At 41.4% G+C, this 20,732-nt stretch overlaps 1 protein-coding gene across 1 annotated transcript in view; it reads left to right on the top strand.

Annotated features, from left to right (window-relative positions):
- Nucleotides 1-1,249: 1,249 nt before the first annotated feature.
- The window catches only part of ltbp4 (latent transforming growth factor beta binding protein 4), a 104,481-nt gene continuing 84,998 nt past the window's right edge, over nt 1,250-20,732 (top strand). The window contains exons 1-4 of the mRNA XM_085796719.1: nt 1,250-1,479; nt 7,292-7,362; nt 11,827-12,832; nt 17,906-18,135. Of these exons, the coding sequence (XP_085652845.1) occupies nt 1,250-1,479; nt 7,292-7,362; nt 11,827-12,832; nt 17,906-18,135 (1,537 nt within the window). The remainder of the gene's footprint in view (nt 1,480-7,291; nt 7,363-11,826; nt 12,833-17,905; nt 18,136-20,732) is intronic.

The raw sequence follows: 20,732 nt of genomic DNA on the forward strand, positions 1-20,732 counted from the left end.
TTTACCCGGGTCAGGGCCCGGGAACCGTCTTAACCCGGGTCAGACTGTCCCAGTAGTATCTGTGTGAACACGTTAGGTCACGCTCACAGTAGCTTCACAGTGGAGGTTTTAGACGCTGTCAACGGCCACTTCCGGTAACCCCCTTCAAAACAAAAGCCTCTGCAGCCAGAGGTCTCTCTCTCTTTCAATTTCAATTCAATTTCACAAGCTTTATTGGCATGACTGTCATTACAATATTACCAAAGCGTTACAAAAATGGTAAAATAACACATACAACATAAATAAATAAACAGATAATATAGCCTAATAATAAAGATGATACTAATGAACAAACAGAGTAGATGAGTAGACATCATTAAGCAGGAGCAGCTCTTCTCTCTTTTTGTGACAGGCACAAACATATTTTGCTGCTTCTAAAGCAGTGGCTCTTTGTTCTCCTAACAAATGACAGAATTTCTCTCTCTCTCTCGTTATATATTATCTTTAAACATTTTTTCATTATTGAAAAAAGAAGAAATAGCCCTACAAATAAGGCTATAACGAACAGCATACAGAAAGAACGATGAGCCAGGGGTAAATAAAAAGGTTGGGCTTTATGCACAGCTCCACTACTTCCTGAAATATTTATTTATTTCCTGTCTTACATTATTGGACAAACTGTGTGTCTGACCATCGTTGTGAGGTCAGACACACCTGGATTAATCAGTTTGTAATAACAGGAAATAAAGGAAATAAAGTTCAGGAAGTAGGCCTAGCCTATAGGAGCTGTGCATGAAGCCCATTATTGTTTTAAATAGCCCTTTGATTTGTTGAATTTGCCTAGTAGGCCTAAATATATATATTTTAAAAAAGCTCCATTTCTTTTCTGAAAACAACAAAACAAGGGGTTTTCTTATCTACTTTTATGAATAAAGAATTTTACCAAAAATCAAAATCAAAAAGTAACATTTTCCTTCTCTCTTTAGAATAATAAATGTAAACCAAAGACCACAGCTTTACTCCTATTGGCTGCGGAGCTGCTCTGCTCCTATTGGCCGACGGCGGTATAAATCCAGAGGCCGGGCGACCTGGGGGGTCAGATTGGCTGGGAAGTTTCCAACAGGCGAAAGTCCGTCACCTCAGGTCTCTCCGGGGCGCACCATGCATTTTACGGTGTTTTAACTGCACCACACACACACACATACACACAAACAACTTGCAGACTTTCTTTCTTTTTTCTTTCTTTCTTTTTTTGAAGCTGGGCTCAGACATGCGGCTGTGTGTGCTGTGCCTGTGGACGGGCTGGATGTTAACGCTTCATCCTCTCCGGGGGGACAGCCCGGGCGAGCCGCCCCAGCACCGGGAGGCTGAGGAGAAGAGGCAGGGCACCGGCACCGGCAGACCGACCCCCCCGAGGCTGGAGCACAGCCAGCCGGCGGCAGCGAGGGGTCCCGGCGGGGGGCATGAGGCCGGGGGCCGCAGGAGAGCCGTGCTGACCGGGTGAGCAGGATCATTATTTGTCTCCACAGCTGTTGCAGTGTTTTGAGGTGACACCGGGTTCATACCTCAGTCACTCCTCCTCTGGCTCAAGACAAACAAACACTGTTAACATGTTGGTTCATCTAAAGAAGTGGGAACAACTCAAAAGCTCAACCATGTTTTAATAAAATGCTCCAGCTCCTCTCAACACACTGCTCTTAGCCTAGCCTACTGCTGATCATACATCAGTTTGCTCTCAAACCCAAACTCTGTGCTCCTATAACAGTAGACGCAGCACATCCATTCTGAAATTATATATTAGCCTATGTTAAAATCATTAATTATAGTGCAAACAAATAATCAACAAATAATCATACACTGAAACTGAATGAATGAATGGATGATTAAATGTCAGGTTGTAAAGAGCAAGTGGTCTTTATAAATCATTTAGGTAGGCTACTATTCTATGATGGCTTGTTTTGTTTGACCAAGAGTCTGCACACACACACACTGAAAATGAAATGGGGGGTGTTCCACATGAAAGCTTAATTTGTAATCCAAACACATTACCATGGTTACTGGATTTATCAAAGGGAGAAAAAAAAAGTATTTCAGGAGCAAATTGAACTGAAGGAGTTCACTGTTGTGTGAATCTGGAGCTGTGTGACTGGCTGAAGTGCACCCTGGGACTTTATATCAGAGAAGCAGATGTTGCTTGACAGCTGTTTGTCTGTTCTGATGGATGGATGATGGATGGATGTATGATGGATGGATGATGGATGGATGGTCTCACTGTAGAGCTGAGGCCGATGGGTAGCCTGTGTTATCAGTTAGTAGCCCAACACAAATACAGAGCATTAGCTTTTGAAGAAGGACACATTTATATTTACCTTCTTTCCTTGTCCTTTCCTTGATTTAAAAATTGTAGAGAGTAATAGAGAGTAACTTCAACTCCCAGTGTTAAATTTACTCAGATTAGCTATATTAACAGTTTATGACTGAATCTAGAGTGTGTAAGTTTAAAATCCTCCAAAAATCTCTCAATGCAATGAGGCACATTTTATAGATGAGAAAATAAGTCAATCAATCAGCTCATCATTTTCCAGAACGCATGATTGTTGTGTTGTGTCGTCAAAAAATAAATAAATGAATAAATAAAAAGGGATCGGTTTAATTTTAAAAAAGAGAGCAGCATCTCTCTCTTCACAGCTGTACAGATGTTTCAGATAAAACTGAGTTCAGCTGAAGATGATTTGGCGTGTGGGACATTTCACCTGATGTAGGCGATGAAGACCGAGTGTGTGTGACCATAAAACATCCGAACAATCATCTCCTCCAGGTGTGTTGGGCTGCAGACGCTCCAGGAATGTGTGAAATTCTGTGTGTGTATGTGTGTGTGTATGTGTGTGTCTGTGTGTGTGTGTTGACTTTGTATCCATCACTTGACCGTCAGTCAGACTTGCACTTGAGGCCAGTTCTACAGCACCCCCCCCCCAAACAAACACACACACAGTTTATAAGGCCAGTCAGTTCACAGGCTTTAGGATTAGATCTGGGTATGGTGTGTGTGTGTGTGTGTGTGTGTGTGTGTGTGTGTGTTTTAAAGAGGTTACAAACAGGCATGTTTGTATAAGTGTGTGAAAAGGGCAAGGAGTTCCTCTTGACTTCAGAACGTCTGTCAGACTGTTAACACACACACACACACACACACACACCGACACACAAAAGAAAAAACAACCCCCGATGCTGACTTACTGAGTGTGATGGTCTTTTAACCCTCTATACGTATTTGAACCCTCTGAGTCGAATGTGTGAGTAAAAAGGCTGTTTCTATTTTAAATGTCTATTCTGTTGCAGACAGTTAGGATTATAGGTTAAAGCAGAAGTAAGCGATCCGGTGGTTTTGGCTAATGCTGCGTTCCAGGCAGGCTTTTGAAACCGTAAGTTACAGCTTCAAGTCACAACTTACGACTTTGTAGCGTTCCAGGCAACCCACTCGTGTTTTTCCGACCTGTTTTACCTGTGAAAGTCACTATAACGGCCACTCGTAACTTCTGACCCGTGAACTCGTACCAGATCGAACTGGTACGAGTTCACAGGTCGGAAAAACACAAGTTACGGGTTGCCCTGAACGCACCATAACGTCTTGTCAGCCGACGGAGTTAGCAGCCCCCGCCCTCGTCATGGATCTATTGGTCCTCGTCCCTACGTCACCACATTCAGGCGCATCCCTTGGCTGCACACACAGAGAGGACTGCCCCTTTATGCCATTCTCTCTCCTCATTGGATAAAGGTTGTAGGATACAAGGAAAGTTTTCTCCTGGGCTCAGAGCAGAGCAGAGTGACTGACAGACCCGTGTTTCAGACCAAACACTCTATAGAAGTGATTGCTGTCGGAAGATACAACTATTTAAGACTTAGATTAACACAAATATATCACTTACTTCTGCTTTAATGAAAAAGTTAAAGGTACATTGTGTAGGAATTCCTCCCATCTAGCGTTGTGGTTGTATATCGCAAGCAGCTCAATCGTATTTTTCATGCTGCATTCACGTGAAATTGGGCAGACGGCAGACGGACATAAACAAGCCTCTATGTAAACAAGTGGTCCGTCAGCACGAGGCAAAACAATACACGTGACAATATGTTGTCATGGCGATGTGGTATTGTTTTACCGTCTTTCTTTGGACTTCTGTGACTAAAATGACATCTGGTTTGTTAGCGACTACACAATGTCCCTTTAAAAATAAGCATCAAACATTTCATTTATCTGCGTTTTTCTTATCATGGATGCCTTACGATACAGTATAGATACATAAAACATGAAATAATCAAGTACAAGATATAAAATGCAGAACAGTTGTGAATGTAATAACATAAAAATCTGAACCAGCTGACGTTTATGGAGGAGTTTGGTGAGGAAGGTCACAGAGGACAGAGATGTTCCACCTCCCAATCTGTTATTAATGGCTCAAGAATGATCTATAAATCATTTTAGTTGGGCCTACTGTTAAAAAACCATTGATATTTATGAGAAAGTGTCGCTGTGTGGTCGTCGACTAAACAGGAAGGTTGCATTGGACTTGCTTGTGTTCTAAAAGCTGTGAGAAGATGAAGTGTTTTCCACTGCTCAGATGTTCACTAGTGAGATCGAGCTCCTCACTTTGATCAAACAGTGGAAGCTCTTCACCGTCTTCTTCACAGAGTGGCGGGGGTCAAGTCCCCCCCCCCTCAGTGTGGAGACAGAGTGGGACAGAAAACAGCAGATGAAAAGAGGAAAGAGGGAGCTAACAGACGGCTCAGTGTCCTCTCAGGGAGATAAAGGGAGAATATTTGCAGCGGTTGAGGGTGTAGGAGCTGTGGTGGGCGAACACAGCTTGTATGCTTGTATTTCTTCCTAACATTGACAAGAGGGTGAACTTAGTAAAACCTGATATGAAGTGACTGTGCTCCATAGAGATGTCACGATTATAGATTTTCTTGGTACGATTATTGTCAGAGAAATAATCACGGTATTACGATTATCACGATATTTATGCATTACCGGTAATTAATTTCACAACACTATGTATGTGTAAAATCAAATATGGTCTAACTAATTACAATGCTAATTAATTATTAAGTATCTATTAATAAAGGACCAATTATGTTCCTCAGGGGAATTAATTGTCATCTATACCAAATGTTAAGGTTTATTTTAATCGTTTTTTTTCTTTGTTGTTGTTGTTTTATTACAAATGACATGCAAACTTTTAAATTCGTACCGATTAAATGCTACGTTAGGTAAATGGACCAGTATCTGTGCATTTACCTTTACTTTGGTGCACATCTGTCGAGATGGTACAGACATAATCTTTTCTGGAAAGTGGCGGTATTTAGGAATCTTTGCGATCAATTAATTGTGTCGTTTCATACCGCGATTCATTGTGAAAGCAAGTAATCGTGACATCCCTAGTACTCCATTTAAAGAAGTACACACCACATGTTTCTGCTTTATATCTTCCACCGCCTTCACTCTCTCAGTCCGTCCCCATGAAAATCAGCCTGCAAACTATAGAAACGTGATGCAGATGTTTGCTGATGCTGATGTTTGACATCACTTTGAGTTCAAGATGTGAATCTTCTGGCCATAAACCTGGGTCCTCTGCCCAAGTCTGACCCATCTGGAAGCTGCAGTAGTTTCTGTGTGTGCCAGAACTGGTCCAGATGTGGAAGCAGCATCAAACACTAGATCCAGGCGGTGGACCTGGGTGTACTGTGTACTGGACCAGGGTAAAATGTAAATTTTTGGGGTCAAGGAATCCAATAAAATAGGTTCCAAGACTAAAAAAAACAATGATGTTCTCCTTACCATGACAATTTGAGCTATTTTTTAGTTTATTTCGGATACAAAGTGTGATTACACTTGTGTCTTAGGATAGATTTATTTGTACGACTACGACCCTAAGGTACTTCCATGCCAAAGAGGACCTTTGCATCATGACTTGAAGTCAAAAGTGGCTTAACCTCCCTACTATAATAAAACTATACAGTAACAAGTGCGGGGGGGTGACGTCGGACACAGTCTGTGAGATCTGCCCAGACTGTCTGTGTGTGTACAGGTTCAGTGCTGAGTGTGTGTTTGTAGATGAGTGTGTCTAAACAGAGCTTCACCACTAACTCACACACCAGCACCCTGTGTGTGTGTGTGTGGGAGAGAGCGTTATAGGGGGGCCTCCTCCTGCGGCCACAATACAGCCAGTACACTGTGAGTAATGATTAAATCCTCTGCTGAGAGGCCGTGTCCACACTGAGCCGGCAACATTTAAAGGACATGTCTTTCTCTCCACCATCCTGTTTCCATAGCCGCTTATCAAACACGAATCCAGCCCCCAGTCTGTTTAATGAGTCCTTTCAAATTTGTTGTGTTAATGTTGTTATTTTATTAAAAACCAAAGCGCATGAAAAAGCGATTGAAATCTGAGCGCTGAAACCGCTGAGGGTGGGTTACCTCAGCGTTAAACCTGGATTAATCCTCGGCTTTGTTACGTGTTTACAGTGTGTACTCCTGTCTTCACCCGCATGATGTTCACTGCTGAGGCAAAGTAACCAGGAAGAAGCCCCCACTGTGTGTACTCTCTTCCTTCTTAAATAAAGTCCAGTGATTAGCTCCCACACACACACACACACACACACAAACTTCCTGTTACACATGGCTGTGAAGTTGCGTTGGCCTGTCACTTTGATGAGGGTGAGGGTGAGGGTGAGGGTTGGGGGTTGGGGGTGGGGCGACCCTGTGTTGGTCTGTTAATTGACTCCTTTTCCCAGAAGGCCAATGGGCTATTTTTTTTTTTTTTTAACAATATTTTTTAAATTGAAATTTCAAATGCATTTCAAATTCAACATTGAATGTACAAACATTTTCACCCATATCCCCTCGAACAGACAAAAAAAAAAAAAAGCGAATGAATAGTGACATCAGACTAATGGAGTAAAATAAATAAATACATAAATAAATAAGAATAAAATGAGACAAAAATAAATAAATAAAATACAATTAAATTAAATTAAATTAAATTAAAGGCAGGATCATTTCATAACCTGTTATTCAGACAGTGTTATCTGTTTCATTGGTCAGGAATGACATAAATGATTCCCAAATACAAGCAAACTCCTCCTGTTTACCTTTAACAATGTATGTCAATCTCTCCAGTCCAAGACAAGTTATCAACTCCTTCTTCCATATTGCCAGTGATGGTGGTTGCCAATGGGCTATTTAATGCTCCGATGTCAGAGCTATATTACCGTTGACTGAGTTATAAAATGAAAAATGTCCCTCTCTCTGTCTGTGCAGCCCTCATGTCTGTGGAGGTCAGTGCTGCGTCGGATGGACTCTGTCGCCCCGAACCAAGAGATGCACCAAGCGTGAGTACAGGCTGCTGTCGCCATTTCTTCTCCCTTTGAATCAAACCACACTCTCAGTGTTAGGAATGGCTGATCGGTTGATGTTAAAGAATAAACCTAATGATATTCAGCTTTCTTATTCTCCGTAAAACCCCATGTGCAGAGCAAACACAAAACTACTACAGTACGATGTCACAAAATATTACAAAAACGATGAAAGCCAGAAATGATGAAGATCAAATTCCCACTAAATTCATCAATGAGTTGGATATAGTAACACACCTTTGTACCTTTTGAACTGTGTTTGAATTTCAGCACATCTGTGTTTTGATAATTTATTGTCATGTCATGGTAAATGTTAAAGGAGAAGACCGCTGTAGCTCCTCACTAAAAGTCATCTGGACCACAGGAACATCTGGTTCCTGCAGCCAGAACCACAGAGCCTCAATCTACCTTATAATGTCTGTGTCCTGATAGGATTTTACTTTTTAAATCTGAATCTAAAAAGATGCACAAAAGACAGGACCAGCAATGTGCTTCAGTACTAATTAGTTGTAATGTACTATGCATATATGCTTCCTATCAACCTCAAAAGTGTAAAGTGTAGAGAGTGTTTTTGAAGCTTAGGCTAATGCTGTCACCACCTCACAATGCCTCCCAGCTAATTTAAAGGTATATTGTGTAAGAATTACTCCCATCTAGCGGTGTGGTTGTAGATCGCAAGCAACTCAGTCGTATTTTTCATGCTGCATTCTCGTGAAATTGGGCAGATGGCAGACGGACGACGGACGACAGCTGCTGCAGGTAATGGCTTAAACAAGCCTCTATGTAAACAAGTGGTCAAATCTCAAAATAATTGGTAACATTCTGACACAGAGAAGTTAGTGGCGGCCGTCACCTCTAAATCTCTCACCGCCACCAGCTCCCGAGTCAGTTTTTATTTATTTTTTTCGGACTTTTTATGCATTTATTTTGAAAGGACAGCTACGGAAAACTCGTGCAAGTTTGTAGTTTTCACCAAAGTCCGTAATTTTAATGGAAACAGACAGAACTCAAATTTCTTTTAATGCGCATTTCCCAGTTATTTGAATCACTTTGGATGGAAACATACGAACGAGCAAACGTGTCCGTTTTAGTTTATCATCTCCTCTCCACAACTACACAGCTGTTAAATGATGTCACTCCCCCCCAATTATTCATGTAGCAGTCACTTTACCTTGGACCACATAGGAAAGTGGGTAAAACTGTCCCTAACCCTATGTATGTGGTGATGTTTTTTTTTTTTTTGCATTTGTGTTTAATGTGAAGTCTGTCTTAAATTTAATTTCAAGTGGCTTTAAAAACGTCTTAAAAAGTCTTAAATTTAACTTGGCTTAAGCTGTAGGAACCCTGACTTACACAATGTACCTTTAAAGATGGGTAAAGAAGTGGGAATGTGTTTGTGGAGCCAAGACTTTGGTGTTTGTGGCAACCATATGATCACCTACCTGTCACTCAAAGTGGCCACCCCCCCCCATCCTACATGACTTTGAGCCTTGATCAAATGTAAACATCATCATGAAGGAGGACCAAAACTGTAAACACGTTTATTTCTGATGTAAAGTTGGACATTTTGAAAAGGATCAGCTGTGATGGTTTTAAAGTGGTGCAGGAAAGAACCCTTTGGTTGGTTATCCTGCTGAAAGGTGACATGTCATCCACTGAGTTTTGCATCTTGCATCAGTGCCATGTAGACCTCTAGTTCTGTCAGCAGTTTGTCTCTACTAGGGGTGTCCCCGACTAAGATTTTCATAGTCGAATCTGATTCGTCACATTTTTGCCGAGTATCTCATTTGCGTCTTTTTCAGAGAGCTAAAACACCCAAATAAACACATTTAATTCTTCAGTTGACATAAGACAACAATAACAGGACACTTTCCCACAGTTTTGAAGGTTTTTTTTTACTGTACATTATTAGCCAATAAGTTGCTAAAGAGCCAATAGAAATCACAGTAGATGTTGCTCCAATTGTCCTGTAGCAGCTCGTAGTGCATGAACCAACATTGAAAGGACACAGCTGCTGAAGAAACAGTTTAGTTAGTAACAGTGAGTGCGTCCAATAATGGTTTATGGTCCACCACACACCACAGTGGGACCTGTGTTGATGTTAAGATTCTCAAATTAAAGCTGAGGTTCTGGCACTTCATTGGGATGTGTTTTTTTATTTCAGTGTCAATGTGCTGCAGGTATGTAAACCTCCAAATGTGGACTACACAGCTTAGCCTTTTCATATATAACGGCAGACTGATTCTGAGTCACCACTCAAGTGCTTTATGACTTAGATCAAAGTTGTGAATTCACCAGGATCCATGTGTGAAGCTGGATTCATGAGAGGTTCAGTGTCGCCTTGGGATTTACAGTGATTCAGGACTGTATGGTTACCACATCTACAGTGGTTATTATTCAATCCACATGCTTTTGAATGATGCACTGGCCACAAGTGGGAGTAGCCTAAGTCCTTTATTTTTTATGTTGGAGATGATAATGTACATTTTTAGGGAAGAACTCCCTTCACATTGTACCAGGAACATCCCATACAGGCTGAGCGAGCTGTTGCTGCGGTGATGAAGGTGCTGCTGGTTGTTTTAACATGACAACTGAATATATTGCACTTGATACCAGCAAACATGATTTGGATAAATGTCTGTGGTTTGTTTTATATGAGAGTGGAAAAAAACACACAACATTACCTCCACTACACACACTGGCCGTTCGTCTGTTAGATCAGTTGTATGTAAATGTCTTTGAGGCTGCACACACACACACACAGACAAGGCCAATGGTTTCTTTCAGGACGGGATTATGCGGCTGTGAATGTCCTGCAGAAACTCGTGAATGAATGGAAACAGATTTACCCTTTCTGTGTGTAGGCTTAACACACACACACACACAGACACACACACACATGCACACACGCCTTGCAAGTCCCAGGGGCTCAGAGCCGGCAGAGTAAAGCCGTTCTGTTTGGTCACATTGTCCTGAAAGAACGGAAACTCACAAACACACATAAAACACACAAACAACAGACAGAGAGACGTGGTGGATGGACAGATAGATGCAGAGACAGAGAGACTGACATGTCTTGTCCAAATATTACAAGTCTGAAAGTTGTGTACACACAGAAAAAGCAGGTCAGTTTGTTTTTCCATTGGCTCACGTCTTTTTCCTCTTTAATGTTCATGAAGAATTTCAATTTCAAAGTGAGAGCATCTGTGTAAGAGAGCTGTGTCTGACTGACATATCTGTTATTCAACTATGATATGAATCCCAGGGTGCATTTAGACCATAATTATCCATCCATAAAAAGTTGGATTTTATTTATTTATTTAAAAGGATCCCCAATAGCTGATGCCAATGGCACAAGCTATAGTCTTCCTGGGGTCCGAAGTACCATACATCGAAAAGAGATGTAAAAAACATATCACATACCACATTTTCAATATCATATCAGTCAAATAGACATCTTAATACATCGTGTTTGCAGTAATACTTACAACAGCACATTGGTGCTGTGAAATCTTACATTTTACGCCTTACATTTGATTGCATTTAAACAAGTTGGTAGTCGTCTTAATATCAGTCATTTAACAAGAACAAAACAGACGGGACGAAACAGGGATAAGATATTAAACTTGCCAGACTGGATTATTGCTCAGCTGTTAAACAGTGCATTCTTAGATGGTGTTTAAATGAGGACTTGCTGTTAGATTGTCGTATATGGAGGGGGCAGTTATTCCACAGCTTGATGGCACGAAAGATAACTGTCCTTACTGTCCGGTACTTTCCAACAAGGCTTTCAGTTTCACAATTTCAAAATCAGTGGTAAACAGTACCACAACTATCCTTATGATTGACTGATTGATTGATTGATTGATTGTCTTACTAGACAATATAAATACATACATTCAAAGATGGCTTACAAGTCTACTCATAGATATATGCCCATAGACTTATGCAACAAAAACTTCTGCGTTAACAGACGGTTTCTCAAAATAACCAAAACAATAATAGTCTTATGTAGGATGTAATGTTTTCTGTCTCAGAGTCTATGCTTTTTCAATAAACCTGGCTAGGACATAGATCTCCTTGAAAAACCAGCTCAACATATCACACTCTGACATCCAGATAAGTCGGGGTTCTTCACCTGAACCTTTGCAAAAGTGGATGAGTTTCCTTGGTTCATTAATACAGAGGGCATTGAAACAAAAAGTGAAATTCATCGTCCACAATATCAAGGTCACACAAAGCCCTTGCTGCTCTTCAGGGAAGCCCCTTATACCTGCCTGCAGAGGCAAGGTGCACACAGCTTTGTGATGAAATGTTATTGCTACTTTTTTGTCTTCTGTCTCTCCTCATTTGCTTTCCTTGTCTCCTCTCCTTGTCTCCTCTCCTTGTCTCCTCTCCTTGTCTCCTCTCCTTGTCTCCTCTCCTTGTGTCCTCCCACAGCCAGATGTTTTCCCCGTTGCCGTAACGGAGGGCTGTGCCGGCAGTCCAACCGCTGCGTTTGCCGGCAAGGATTCCACGGCACTCGCTGCGAGTTTTCCACCGTAACGTTTCCTCTGCCGGGGGAACAGCCTGACCTGACCTCAGTCCACCCCACCATCGTCATCGTCCCCCACCGGCCTCTCGTCCAGTTCAGCCCCACCCACCACCCTCCAGGACCAACCGCTGCCCCCAGGAGAAGCACCAAACCTGCTCAACGCCACCACGGCACTGAAGCACGTCTGGGCCCCGCTGCCTTTCTGTCTCCAATCGTCTCCACCAGAATCGCCACCATAAGTGAAAGAGTGAAGGTGAAGACCACAGCTGAGGGACTGTTGTTAACTGAACCTGGATCTAAACCGGGACCCTGGACCCTGGACCCAAACTGGACCAAAGACGCTGCAGCCAAAGAGGACGGAGCACAGACGATGGAAAAAAGCCCAAACCTCAAGTCTGATCCGGGGTCTGAAGACGAGGAGGCCTTACTCTCAGAATCCAAGACCCAACCCGACCGAGCCACTGAGATTCAGAACAGAGTAGGCCTACATCCAGAGTCTGAGCCTGTAGCCCAGAACCTAGAGGCCGGGACCGGGTCTGAGACTGTAGAAAGCTCAGTGACAGAAGATGAGAAGGTCCTCCATGAGAACTCAACAGAACCATCTGCATCCCCCACAGGCCCAAACCCAGGGTCCAAGGGGAAAGGAGGAGCAGCTCTGGAGTCACAGTCTGGGGTTAAAGTTGGAGACAGACCGAAAGTAAAACCTAGTCCAAGGTCTAAGTCAGAGGAAAGTGAAGGCGGGGTCCTGAAAATCTCACACGTGGAGTTTTATTCATCTGAGAACCAGAGAGCGGCCAGGTCTAAGGTCCCAGACCACACCCCCGACCCGGGTCCGAGGGGGGGCGGAGCCGAGACGAAGACGAAGGAGGTGAAGAGAGCGAAGGCCGGAGGAGCAAAGAAGCAGCTGCTGAGGTGAGAGAACTGCTGAGTGCTGGTTGTTACTGTTCAGCTGCCCCAGACCTCAGGTCAGCAAACACCACAGGTTTACTCCGTCTCTACGAGGGATGTCACGATTAGCCTACTTGTTTTCACAATTAATCGTGGTATTAAAACGCCACAATTATTTAATCGTAAAGATTCCTAAATACCGTCACTTTCACAAAAATTTGATGTTGGAACCTTATTTGCAGATATGCGCAAAAATAAAGGTAAATGCTCAGATACAGGTCCATTTAACTAACGTAACATTGAATTGGTAGGAATTTAAATGTTAGCGTGTCATTTAGAATAAAAACATAAAGCAAAACAAAACAAAAAACGATTAAAATAAACGCAAACATTTGGTATAGATGACAATTTATGACCTGAATATTTCAAATGTTTCCCCTGGGGGTTAAGAATTGGTCATATATTAATAGATACTTGAAATATTTTGTGTAAACAGTGAGTAATGTAATTATATTTTGACTATATTTGATTTTACACATTCATAGTGTTGTGAAATTAATTAGTGCATAATAATCGTGATAATCGTAGTACCGTGATTATTTCTCTGACAATAATCGTACCAAGAAAATGTATAATCGTGACATCCCTAGTCTGTACCAATGAAGCTGCATCTTTACACTCCTCTCTCCTTCAACTTCAACTTGAAACTTTATTGTCCCAAAAGGGAAACACAGAACATACAGTATAGAGCACATCCACACAAACTCTACACAACATTGAACAACATTGGATGGCAGTACCCCAGAGGGCAAACTGGGAGCTGTTCCATACAATCGAGGTAAAAAATAAATAAAAAAATAAGAGTGTATCATAATTGTTTAGTATTTGAATTAAGTTGGATAATGGTTTGTGTTATGAAAGAGTTTTTCAGTCTATTTGATTCGGCTTTTGGCAATCTAAGTCTAAGGCAGTTCGAGACGGCCAAACCAAGAGATGATGGCAAAGGTCAGGACCAATTCGACCACAAAATGATAAAAAATTGTCATCAATTTACTGCACTTCTGCTTTTATCCTTCCTCCTTCTCCTCCTCCTCCTCCTCCTCTCCCACCCTTTGTTTTTGCTGCAGAGTTGATGCAGTTCTCTGTCCAGACAGCAGGTGGAGCTCTTCACCTGGTATTTCTCACTAAACACTGGACCACGTGTGTTTCTGCCAATTCATACAACAGTGTTTATGATAACCTTTTTTATTAAACACATCACCCCTGAATCCTGTCAGCGGTGGGACAGGAAGTGTTTGACGGTCTCGTAGGTAGTTAACTCAGTACAACAACAGTATTGTTAATTTTTTCTGCCAATTTTAGAATAAAAGCAAATTAAAACAAATGTAAGCAATACAATTAAAGGAAAGTAAAAGCTGATTATTAATAAAAGAAACTGGTTCTGTAGCCTCAGGTCTTCAAGTACCATTTCCTGAGGATCTGAGGCTTCACTGAGAGCTTAAAGGGATAGTTCACCCAAAATTCAGGGGGGTCCACGCAGCAGTATTTGTCCATATAATGGTTGTCAATGGATACCAACTTTCTTCGTCCAAAAAGACACACCGAAAAACATCCAAATACCTCCATACTGCTCATCTGCAATGTCCCTCTTGTATTGAAGCCCCGACATGAGAAATTGTTCTGCCGGTCAGTGCAAAGACACAGGAAGAGCAGTGAACTGAGACACCAGGAGCTTCCGCTACAAACAAGCTTAAAATATATACTTATTTAGTTTTTTTCAGAACAATTTCTCATGTCGGGGCTTCAATACAAGAGGGACATTGCAGACGAGCAGCATGGAGGTATTTGGATGTTTTTTGGTGTGTCTTTTTGGACGAAGAAAGTTGGTATCCATTGACAACCATTATATGGACAAGTACTGCTACGCCGAGACCCCCTGTAACTCAGAGAAGCCACGGAGGACTCTGAAACTTCTCCCAGCCCTTAGTCCACATGAGGGGGAGGAGATAATGAGTGAAATTTCAATTTTGGGTGAACTATCCCTTTAACCATAAGGAGCTTTGACTGTGGTCAGTTCAACCTTCATCAGGAAGCATCACGGTTCAGTCTCCCTGTGTTGGTTAAAAGGCGAGCAGCTGAAGGCCGGGGTCAGAGGAGGTGAAAGCAGCTCTGACCTGCAGCCTGACAGAGGTCAACACATCGAGACGCAGTGTGAGAAACCCTCAGTGTTGACGATCAACACACACCCCTGAGTCACAGGCCAGAGGTCAAGGAGGTCATGGAAGTCATGGAGGTCAAGGGTCAAAGCCAGGGTCAGGACCAGACAGACTAGGCTGAACATCCAATCACAGGCCGACGATGCTTTAACACCACCTGCTGACACCTCCAACCATCTGTAGTGCTGCACCACCAATCACCAGGGCCGTTGTACAGGGGAGAAAGGTGATGATAACTCTAGGGGCCCAGCGCCCAGTAGGGCCCATAAAAACCCCAGTAGTCTAATCTTTGTATGACTGATTTATTCTGCGTAAGACCCTGACTAATACTCATAATAATGCTGCATTAGCATCAAAACAAAGTAGGCTAAATAAGTAATTAGTAATAAGAAATGATAATACATACGTAGTCAGCAGAGACCAGGAATGCCGCTAACTTTCTCTTTTTTTCGACCGCGGAAAAATACGCTCAGTCGGCTCGGCTCGTGGTAGTAATTAGATCGATACATCACAACTAATCAAGCTAAGTTGATGACACTCACACATTTTACAGTTGATTAGTTGTGCTAAGTCATGACATAAGTATTGTTTGTGGAGATCTTAGTGAAATGAGTGAAAATACACCATGAAAAATGCAGTGACCATATTTGATCATACGCCCGTTTATGGTAAACACTGAAGTGTCTGTTTTTGGACATTATGCCCTATTCAGGTAACAAACCATATAAGTGCATTTCCCTCACAAATAAGGCAATAAAACTTAGGAAATTGTGTTTTAATGTTGCCTAATGTTTTTATATAACTTAACAGTGATTTAGAGAGAATTTTAGACATTTTGAAGCTATAAATAGTGAATATGAGTGATTTTTCTCAGTTTATGACTTATAAACAGTTGTGTAAAATTCTTTAGATTAATTAATGTTGTCTAAGGTTTTTATATAACCATTCAGTAATTCAGAGAGAATTTTAACTAATTTCAAGACATTTTGAAGCTACAAATAGTGAATATGAGTGACTTTATAATCGTATAAAATACGATATACATATTATTTATACAAATGCTTATATACATATATATTATTATTATTACAATAATTCCAATTTAAAAGCCATACATGTTCTAAAACTTAATAATTTTTGCACTTTATGTGTTTTTCTTATATTTTCTATACATACACTTCTTGGAATTTTTCTTTACCACAAACGGACAAGGAACCAAAAATGGTCACTTCGTTGACCTTCAATTTCTACATGAAAATGAAAAATTTTGAAAAATGTCAAAATTGTAATTAAGTTTTGTTATATCCTAGAATAACAATCTAAGGTTGGAATTTTGAATTTCAAAGTATTTCAATGAGTGCCCTATAAAGGGTTAACATGTCTTCCAAGTTGTGACTCTAGTTGTCTTTCTAAGTCAAATTAAGTTAAGATGGTTGATGGACACATCTTCAGTCGTGTTGCCAGGGATACAAAGACACTAAAATGAACAGAAGGACAATGGAGCCACTGACAGAGAACGAGTTGTTTAAAAGGTGCAATCTGGATTAAAAATTATCCAGATTTTGAAATCCATTGTTTTGCCATCAGGTTCACGTAATCCATTTGTTTATTTGAATTTAATTTAAAACTGCTGGGATCAGAACAATCCAGATATTTTGGATCAAAGTTTTCCCCGATCCTACTGAAACGTTTTGAACAACACAAACTGAAGGTGTTGATCCAGATTAAAACCAAGATTATTTTACAGTAGGTGGTCTAATCCGATCTCAGAATCCATTTTTAGTTTTGAACAACCCATTTTCAAGATTTGATTCAACCCATTATCCAAAATCCGATCAGATGACCTTCGAACAACTGGGCCCAGTGGTTGAAGAAACGATCTTAATGGAGAAAACTGATGCACATCTTGACTATTATAAGAAGAAGAAGAAGAATGGAAGAAAAATGGGGGGACACGCTCTGCTGTAAATGTGATGGAAAGATGTGAGGAGATTTGCCAAACTATGATTATTGAACACTCAACATTTTCCTCTTCTCCTGTGTTTTGAGAAGATATATCAGTGGTTTTAAGAGCCATAAAGCAGCTCAGTGCTTCAGACCCCGGCCTGTAGTTAGAGCCGCAGCTGCAGCTCATCTCATCTCATCTCATCTCAGCCTCGGCCTTTTTTTAAAAGCCGAGCTGTAAATTCGTCGTGTCATTTCTCCTTCCTGTTTTATCTGCAGAGTGTTGTCCTGGCCTGACAGTGTGCTACAGCTCGACCGAACCAACAAACTGTGTTTCCAGCTAATTCAGTTTGAAACAACACAACACACTGTTAAAGGAGGCTTCACTGTTTCCTAAAGATCCCTCACATCACGTCACAATGTGTGTTTTTTTTTTTTAATGTTTATTTTGCAGGGACGATACATACAACATTGCCACAAAGAATGAAAAATGCGATGCATACAAGACGTCTAGCTTCAGCTAATTTGCAGTCTTTGTCCCTGGTCAGGCTAAAGAAGGATAAAAGATACTAAATACCGTTACAATAAATGCAATAATACAAATACAGTGAATAATACAGTGAATAGTTATCATGAATAAATAAACACAGCTACAAAATTTAGATTAAGGGTTAGATTTAGACAAATTAAATACATTAAACATTAGTAAAATGCTGTATTGACAGTGACTTGAGAGAAGTTAATGTTCACATTTCTGCTGCTGCTTAAGCCGATGTTTAGCTTTAGCACTAAACATCTTTAATTCTGTTTGGGATTTGATTTCTGGTGGTAAAGAATTCCATAGGTGTTAGTGTATCTACCCAGCACTGAAAGGGAGGATTGACCGAATGTTGTCCTGCATCTTCGTTCACATCACGTATCTCTGTGTGTGCCACAGTCTGCGAGAGGCCCAGGCCCTGCTGATGAGGAAGACTCTGTCGCGGGGAGGAAGAGGGGACAAGATGGCCGCCCTGCTGATGAAGCACATTGAGAAGGAGAGGAGGAAACTTCGCGCCGTGATCTCTTCTTCTTCCTCTTCCTCTTCCAACTCATCCTCCTCCTCCTCCAGTGTGAGGAGTTTCCACACTCAGAGGGGCCAGTACACCGTCCACGTCACTGCTCCTACAGGTTAGTAGCTCCAACTTCACATGTCTACTAGACCAGTGGTTCTCAACTGGTGGGTTGGGACTCAAAAGTGGGTCTAGACCCGTTCTGGATGGGTCGCGGACAGCTGGTCCAAAAAGTAAATAATATTTAATGTACATCTGATGTTGGACATGTCTTTTATTTTGAAAAATAACTTATATTGAAAGGCACGAGACACGTGAACACATGCAGTTGTAATGCTCCTCCTCACTTTCTTATTAATGTGGCCTGAATGCAGTGAATCTTGTTTTGTTTTGTGGGTCTTTATTTTGTGCAATTTGATATTTATTCACTTTAGTGAACATGCTCTGAATGCAGAGATGCATTAGAAGTCAAATATATCGTTTTGTTGGTCTCCATTTTGATATGTTTTTATTCACTTCCGTACATGCAGTTGTCATGGTAACTCCTCAGTTTCATTCATGTGCTCTGAAATGCACTTTGCTCAATAAAGAGCTAAATGAGTTTTTAAAGGCTTTAAAAAAAAATTCTTGGTTTGAATTCTATAAAAGTGGGTCGTGACTTAATGACCATGGGAACATGTGGAGCCCAGAGTGAGACTAGTGGAGAACCCCTGGTCTAGACAATATCAGGGTGCTTTCAGACAGACACGGTTCTGGTTCTGGTTCTGGTTCTGGTTCTGGAGTCTCAGATCCTCGGTGCTTTCACGTTCACATCAGTTTAAGTGGAACCAAAGTGGGCGTATGTTTCTCTGCATCACTCAGGAGGAAGTAAACACAACAGTGGCAATATTTTTGTGTTTTTGCTGTCTCTGTAATCATGCTTCAGTTTTTTTTTTAAAGTTTATAAATGATTAGGTGTGGCGTCGTAGTGAACCCAGCCTTGGTCCATCTCTTCCAAGAGTTCAAAGAGAAGAATTACTTTTTCATACAACTTCTTTTCTTGTCCAAGTCGCCACCAAACATTTTGTTTCTTGAGCAGACCACAGCAAAAGTCGCTGCCCTCTCCTCCTCGTCCTCCTCCTTCCTGCTCATCTTCACAACCTAGAATACGACACGCCCACTGGTGATGTCGCGGTTCGCAGGAAAGAACCAACTATTTCTTGGTTTCCTTGAGAAACAACTTTTCAGGTTCCAAACATGTTATTTTTTTCAGCCTGAACGAGGCCGACTGGTTCTGAACTGGGTTTGGGAACCAGAACCAGCATGGAGCCCTGCCAGTGTGAAACCCCTATCAGTGGCTTTATTATTGATTATAGTTATAAGCTATTAATATGAGCACCACTGATTTAGTCTGCAATGAATTCACTTTAAAGGGGTAGTAGCATTTTTTTAAAGTGGGGTTGTATGATCTACAAATATCCCCTAAGTACTTTAATTGCAGTAGAAGACTCTCTGCACTCCTCCCGTTAGCAACGCCAGCCCATAATAGCCCTGCCCAGAGATTTACAACATACAGTGTTGTGAATGGACCCAAAGAAACGACCTATTTTCACGGCCTAAAAGAGGTTAGATCATACAACCCCACTTTTAAAAAATGCTACTATCCCACTGTGTGACATTTTGCAGTATGAGAATAAAATGGCTAGTAAAACACATAAAGTTGAAATGGTGATATAGTAGGTTGACTGATGGATGTTTATCATCATGAGTAATTCGATTTTTGTTTGAATTTTTCTTTCTTTAATCTTAATTTGAATTCCTCCATGACCAGATGTGTATTTTCAGCCTCCAGGTCGTAATGTGTTTATCTGGCAGCGGACGGCTGAAGATATGAGAGCAAACATTATAATCAAGCCGTGTTGTTTAGACATGTTAACACAAGCTGACAGACGGTGTATTTAACACACATACCACAACACACGGGTCATTATTGTGTGTAGTAACACCGTGTGCAGGCGGCACGGTGGTGCTGAGAGATAAACTGAACACACAGGTCACGTAGGTCAGACATACAGTACATTGTTAGAATCTGGGTTTTTTTTCCATCTTGGTTTAAAAACAAACCCACTCTGATTTAATGGAACAGGAATGCCTTGTTTTAGTGTGTGTGCATGCATGTGTGTGTGTGTGTGTGTGTGTATGATAAGGCGGGTGTTAATACAGTCTCCATAGTTCAGCCCTGATCACTGTGATTACACCAATAAACAGTTCCTGTTATTGTGCTGCTATGCAGAGAAGTGCCTGGAGAACTTCAGTGTCAAACTGATGGAAGAATGAATGGATGAAGTTTCAGACGGAGCGATTCATAAATCATTCATGAGATGACCCGGCCGAAGCTGTGAAATGTGTAGTTTAGGTTCAGCTCTCACAGAAAGCTGGAGCTGGAGCCTCATTTTGGGAAAAGTGAGTAGAACTGAGCTGCTTAGTTTAGGTCTGACTGACATCCCAGTGAATCACACTGACCAGTGGCGTGCACAGACTTTTTGAAGGGCAGGGGCGAAAAGGAAAAAAAAGGGCACATAATAGCGCGTCCTCACCACTGAAGAGGGCACTTTAGCACACGTTTTGGCTTCCCTGAGGGCACTTTAACACGTGTTTTAGCTCCCAAGAGGCCACTTTAGCACATGTTTTGGCTCCTAGATGTGGCTCCTAGAGGGCACTTTCAGAAAATGACAA

Source organism: Trachurus japonicus, chromosome 13, assembly GCF_045865225.1.
Source record: "Trachurus japonicus isolate A0001 chromosome 13, Traja_1.0".
Lineage (NCBI taxonomy): Eukaryota > Metazoa > Chordata > Actinopteri > Carangiformes > Carangidae > Trachurus > Trachurus japonicus.